Below are 7,143 nucleotides of genomic sequence, written 5' to 3'. Positions count from 1 at the left end.
ACCGACTGGCCAGTTCCAGTCGATGTCAAGGGACTTAGAAAGTTCCTTGGTTTAGCGGCGTACTTGCACAAGTACTCTCGCAATTATGCAGAGATGACAGTTCATCTCTTTCGTCTCTTGAAAAAAGACGAGAAATGGTTATGGAACGCTGATTGTAAGCGTTCGTTTAAAGGTATCAAGCAAAGCTTGATGCAATCGCCCATCTTGGCGATTCCAGATCAAGCCAGACCATTCCATGTGGTCTGTGACGCCAGCGATTTCGCAATCGGCTGCGCGTTAATGCAAAACGATACAGACGGCGCGGAGCGCGTCGTCTGTTACCAATCGCGCCAGCTGCAACTAGCTGCATGACAAGGAACTTCTTGCCATGAATTGTGCACTTGCTAAATTTAAAGTCTATCCCTTTGGAGATAAACCGTTTATCGCACATACGGACCATTCGTCACTACGCACGGCCGTAAACAGTCCTCACCTCTCGCAAAGCATGGCGAGGTGGCTATCCTTTTTCGCGGAGTGCAATTTCTCCGTGGAATATAGACCAGGACGACTTAATGTCGTCGCTGATGCGTTATTACACCGACATGATTTCGAGCCGGCTGCGCATTCCAACATGGATTTAATTCCATTGTTGGAACACGCACTTCAAGTGTTCCGTCATCAACCTTAGTTGGTGATATAAAGAAATCTTACGCAGAAGATAAGGACCTTCTGCGTCTAATGAATAATCTGATGAATCCATCCGATAAATCTTATAAATATTTACCGGCTTTATATCGATCGTCATCCAATCGATACACAACACGCAACGGCTTATTGCATTACACAGCCATTGCCGGCGACACTCCACGTGTCGTCGTCCCAACTCACAATGATTTGCGCTTGCGCATCATGTATGAGTGTCACGATGCTCCAACAAGTGGGCATCGTGGACGTGAGAAGACTTATCGCACAGTAAGTTGCGACTTCTACTGGCCCCGCCAGTATCGGTTCGTGCGCAAGTACATTCGTGCTTGCGAGATATGTCAACGGGTGAAGCCTAGCTCTTCAGCCCGTGCACCTCTTCAGCCTCTACCACTTCCGGCAGACTGCTGGCAGTCCGTATCTATGGACTACGTCTCCGGGTTTCCCGAAGACGATCGCAAAAACAATAGAATCCTTGTTTCTGTAAACAGATTCAGCAAGATGGTACATCTTGCTGCAGTACCAGAGTCGATCATGGCTCCGGGCTATGCCCGTGTCTTAATCGACAGGTATTCAAACTCCACGGTTTAATTCGTGAACTGGTCTCGGATAGAGATCCACGGTTAACGGCAGAATTTTGGCAATTCGTGTCCCGATCTCTCGGAACGCGGCTGACTATGTCAGCTTCTGATCATCCAGAGACAGATGGTCAGACAGAACGCGTAAATCGCGTCCTCGGAGAGATACTTCGAGGTTACGTCCAATCGATTCCGAATTGGAGCGAGTTTTTACCGATGGTCGAATTCGCCATCAATAATTCGGTGCATGCGTCTACAACGCATACTCACTCAATTAGAGGGATCCTCTAGTTTCAAGGGGGGGCACTCGCACGAGCAAAACGATCTCTGGCTCATGCTCATTACGCGTCGAAGTTACCAACGACGCGTATGATATCGATGTCGAAGTAATCAACATCGAAGATGAGAAAAATTGCATGGCAGTGCGCATAAAGCGCACTGAAAAAGACAAACAAAAATGAGTCAGCAGAGGAATTTCTGCTGGCTCGACAATCAGTAATCTGTTCCGTACAGGATTCCATTGCTATCGCAGTGGACCGTCAGGAACGGAACGCAGACAAACATGGCAGAGCAAATGTTCTTTCATTTTAAATGAATGACCTAGTACTACTATCAACAGTAAACTTACCTAAGCGTGTAGTCACTAATGTGGGTAGCAGTAAACTACTACCCAAGTTCATCGGGCCCTTCCGTGTACTGCATCGTAGAGGCAATGCGTACACAATAGAATTGCCACGTAGGATGCGAACTCATCCTACGTTTTACGTTGGTAAGGCCCCGCCCGTACCATCAGTACGCGGTTTCTTCCGAGGACGGATCGGACTACCCTTTTCAATAATCCCTTAAAGATTTTTGTGGTCAAGAACCAGATTATCATGCTGAATCTGGAGATTCTCATGTCAAGTCCGAAGATCCTCGAAACCGCGATGAGCTGACGACAGCTCATCACGAAGAGCGTCATTTTTTCGTTCCTCCTCCAACATAGAGTACGCACTCTTTGAACGGTCTCCCAACCGTTCGATATGATGAGCCTGCACCGTCTGCTCGAAGGAGCGACGCTTACCGAGCTCGTGATCAAGTCCTTCCTCCAAATCATGGAGGAAGCGATCGATTTTGTCGATCTTCGACTCTAGATCCGACACATGGGTCGTATCTAATTTTCCCTCCTCCGCCACAACCATTGGTGGATTCCCACGGTGGTCAAATTTCCCTTGTGGAACGTATTCAAAACCACTGTGATGTGAAGAGGCAGCGAACAAGTTATCTCAATGACAGTCAGAGTGATTGTCGTTTAAGGGAGGGGTGATGTAACGGGAGGTTTCGTTACATGAACTTAACATTTATAGGTTGTTAATTAATAGATTATCCAAAAGGTTGATAATATTTGGAGAACATTACTTTACATGGTAATATTCTAAAAGCTTATTCATTAGTAGATATAGACCATTATATTTACTTTCTTCGCGGTCCAGTGAGCGCTGGACGCGCGCAAAGAGAAAGACTGATACGACTTTTAGTACCTGTTTTGTATTAGTTTATAATTAAGTTAGTATCAAGTAGATAGGCAAGAAGAACTTAATTATATATTAATACAGTTTTCAATTAACCCTCTTTAAAACACTTGCTTTAAGTAGGGGTAATTAAAAACTGTATTAATATAGTTATAATCTTCATGTCTTTAAAACACCTGCTTTAAAGAGGGTTAATTAAAAACTGTATAAGTTCTTCTTGTCTATCTACTTAATACTAAATAAATTATGACTAATACAAAACAGGTACTAAAAGTCTTATCTGTTCTTTCTCTTTGCGCTCGTCCAGCGCTGACTGGACCGCGGAGAAAGTCGATATAATGGTCTTTATCTACCAATGGGCACGCTTTTAGAATATTACCATGTAAAGTAATATTCTCCAAATATTACTACCTTTTAGATAGTATATTAATTAACAACCTTTAAGTATTAATTTCATGTAACGATCCAGCCCGTTACAGTGTACATGAAGTGACGTGAGGCACTCGCACTGAGGCTGAAAAAAGATTTGAGGAAAAACATGCGACTTTCGAAGCTGTTAACATATTCACCGTACTATGCATGCATAAATCTAGTCAATCATATTACACTGAGGGGATTTTACTCAAATCTGAGGGTTCCCTTCCAAAAAACTAATTGCAGGTTTGTAATTGCCTAGAATACCAAATTATATATGCGGATTGTCTGCTCGCTTTCTTTATAATTCTATACCCATGGCATTGTAAGAAAAAAAACTACGAGGGTAAACCATATGTCTCTGCCGAACTCGTAGGAATAAACGTGGAATTAGCTAATCTCCTTGAAATTTGCAAAAAAGCAGAAAAATGGCGTACAGTAGCCGTTTTGCGTGACTGTGGATGGCAAACGCCGCGTGCTGTAGCAGCCTCGAGGCGCGCGAGTGTATGGCCCAGCTTCAATTAAAGACTGCAACAAAGCACGTGATTGCTGCGGGGCGCGTAGGCCGCAGTTCGTACTGTGATCACTCGGGATGGGGTCTGAAGCAGGGTAGCATTATCAAGAGCTGGAAGCGTCGGTATTTCGTGCTGAAAGGTCGGGAACTCATGTACTTTGAGGAGCGTTCTCCAAGTGGCAAAGGCATTGATGAAAAGGGGCGATTACGCATCAGTGGTGTCGAATTCACGTCAGAGTTTTCGAATACATTGCTCGTGCGCGGGGAGCTCAAGAACCAGGCAGTCAAGATCCAAGTCGACTCGAATGACGAATGTAAACTATGGTATGATAAAATGATGAACGCATTGGAAGCCGCTTTGAGTGATGTGATGAGTCACAATAATTTAAAAGGAGATGCACGTTCTCGAGTTGTGGCAATGAAAGGGTGGTTACTTAAAGAAGGACAGAATTTTAAGACGTGGAAGCGTCGATATATGACACTCACGGGACGATTGATTCAGTACCGAATGCAACCGTCGGAGAAACCATTAGGAGAGACTCGCGTGAATGCAGTGAATATCAATTTATCCAGACCTTTTGCATTGGACATTTATTCCGATAATAATCGCATTCTTCGCATCGCCGCGGATTCGTTTCGAGACATTGAGGCATGGGATCAAGCATTTGCGAAAGCGACTGGAAAACGCCCGTGTTTTAAGGATCCGTATGCGGGACAAGATGCCCCGTTCCTTGGCGAAACGTTTGAAGAAAGCGTCCAATGTGAAGGATGGCTGTATAAACGAGGGCAGCGATCACGAGAGTGGCAGCGACGCTATTTTAAATTAATGGGTTTCAAGCTATTGTATCAAGACGGACCTGGTGAGAGTGTCCCGAAAGGAGCGGGTACGGTAGTGGGGTTGGAGCTGGGGGAAGAGGGGTCGAATAGTATATTTGTCGAACTTAGCTCCAGTCGTGTGCTTTGTGTGAGTGCTGACAGTCAAGCTTTGATTGAGCAATGGATCGAAGCAATTTGTACGCTTTTAATGAAAGATAGCAAGTCTTTGGAAAGGAATCAGGCAGTGGCAATGTTCAATGCAAATAAAGGATCGAATAGTAGCAATTTGCTCACGCGAGCGTTCAGTCGCGCTTTATCCAATGCGCTCTTGCCCCCATTGATTACTACAAACGTATCGCAGTCAAGTGGATTTACGAGTATTGACGATCAATCGCGGGTCAGTGGTGGCAATTTGAATGGCTCGAAAGACTCAATGGTGACAATCGAATCCTCGCTGTCTTCTCTTGACAATACTAGACTGTCAAGTATCCCCCGAGAATCGATTTCAGGGTTACGGCGTAAATCCGGATGGCTTCATAAAGAAGGTGCTTGTGTGCGTTCTTTAAAACGTCGGTATTTTATGGCAGATGGTCCCAAATTGTACTACTTTGAACAAATTGGTGAACTTCCACGTGGCCACGGTATTGTAACAAGCGCTTTTCTAAGCGATGCGTATCCAAATTGTTTAGAATTGATCCTTACGACGAAACGGACGCTACGTGTAGTAGCGGAATCTTTGGATGAAATTCGTTCGTGGTTGGAGCATTTTGAAGCCAGTGTTAGTGGAAAAGAGACGACGTTTGATGACCATCGAAGTGCCAATAATCGATTCTCTCTTGGCACCGACGAATTCGCATCAAATGAGACGGAGATGGATTCAGGATGGCTATTGAAAAAGGGTCAGAATTTTCGAACGTGGAAGCGTCGGTATTTTAAGCTTGACGGAAAACAGTTTTCGTACTCGAGTGCCCCCGACGCGCCCCCTTTAGGACGAGGTGTGGTCGAGCAAGTAACGATTGGCAATGCACGGCCATTTTGTCTCGATGTGTGTTTCCAGAATGGACGAATCATGCAGCTTGTAGCTTCGAATGAAAAAGATTTGATGGCTTGGAATCGTCGGCTTCAAGCTGCTGTGCTGTCCGAGTCAATTGAAAGCGATTTCAAGCAAGAAACACAATTTGATTTCGACGATGCGGATGAAGATGCCCAATTGAATACCATGCGTACTGTCGTGACGGCAGCAAGTGCTTTTAAACGTGGCTTTTCCAAGACCACGTCGACGGATAGTACAGTTTCTAACAGCGATAGTATGACTCTACGAGATTGGCAGCTCGATTGTATGATCGAAAGCACGGAGAATGTAAACGCGTTGCTTAATGAGCGTGCCGAGGCCGCTGGAATCGCAGTGGCTGCAGCGGTAGAACGAGCAGAAGTTCAAAAATCCACACGCTTGGAGACGGAAGAACCCGTTGTTTGCAGTGGATGGTTACGAAAAGAAGGAGGTACGGTCAAGAATTGGAAGCGACGGTACTTTACGCTTCATGGTCCGATTTTGTGTTACTTTAAAAGCGACAATGGCGCGCTTTTGCGAAGCTTTACGGTTTGCCACGTTGTGACATTGCGTTCGAAACGATTGTGTTTGGAGATTACAACGGAAGAAGGGCGCAAATTGCTTGTCGCGAGTGAGACACAAGTGGATTTGGACCGCTGGTTGGATCATTTGCATCGAGCTATTGCAGCGGAAAAGCGCATAAAGGTAAGCATGGAGAAACAGGCTGAGGAAGCGAGTTTTTGTACCTCGCCACGGGCTTTGCCTAATGAAAAGAAAGAATGTGGTTGCCGCACGTACAAAGTCCTGTGAGAGCTGGCAATGTGACTGAATGCATGATTTTTGCGACAATTTACCATCTTGATGCTTGTATTGCATGTTTTTGGGCTTGCTTTTTTTATTTTACCTGTTCTACAGAGTGCCCAATTCGAGAAATGGTAATCAACGGTGTAAGGGAGGGTTTTTAATGTATGATATGAATTTAAAGAGCTTAATTTGAGAACTGATATTGCACCTTGTATAGCCTTCTTGCGAAGAAAACATACAGCTTCTAAACAAAAATGCACTATTTTTTGTTACACGAACTTTTAATTGGTTCGACTATTCGGCATTTTGTTTTTTTGATCTTTTGATTTTAGACTTCCTGGAAAGTAGCTTGCATTTTGAGTCGTACCATGTACCACGTTAAGCAAGCATTCCGAGTCAAAAGGGGCGAATGGGAATTAGCTGAGGGAGCCATTTGGAGTTATGACGATCCAATTTGATATGTATTTCGACTAGGAAGATCCCGAACGGAAAAATATTGCTAGAATTGGTCCAGTTTGTTTAGGTCACCGACCTAAAATGTAACGTTGTACGACTTGTACTGCTTCAGTACAAGTCCACTTCGCACTGCTTCAGTTGCGAGTGGTGCCTTCTTTCACGTACACTAGAACGTGCAGAAGAAGACTTCTCTTTAAGACAACTAACTTTAAGAGGGTTAAATGAAAACTGTATTATTATAATTAAGTATCTCTTCTGTAGGCGGGCACGTCGTAATGCGGCCACGCTCTACTTAAGCACACACCCTAGCACAGCGAG

At 44.6% G+C, this 7,143-nt stretch overlaps 1 protein-coding gene across 1 annotated transcript; it reads left to right on the top strand.

The window, feature by feature from the left end:
• Positions 1-3,645: 3,645 nt before the first annotated feature.
• On the top strand, positions 3,646-6,375 carry CCR75_006947 (uncharacterized protein; the record flags this gene model as incomplete). The annotated part of the gene is made up of 1 exon (XM_067965012.1): positions 3,646-6,375. One exon carries the CDS (start codon positions 3,646-3,648, stop codon positions 6,373-6,375), a length of 2,730 nt encoding a protein of 909 aa, XP_067820455.1.
• Between the last annotated feature and the right edge of the window lie 768 nt (positions 6,376-7,143).

Source organism: Bremia lactucae, linkage group LG1 (genome assembly GCF_004359215.1).
Source record: "Bremia lactucae strain SF5 linkage group LG1, whole genome shotgun sequence".
Taxonomy (NCBI): Eukaryota; Oomycota; class Peronosporomycetes; order Peronosporales; family Peronosporaceae; genus Bremia; species Bremia lactucae.
This window is presented reverse-complemented; position numbering and strand designations above follow the sequence as displayed.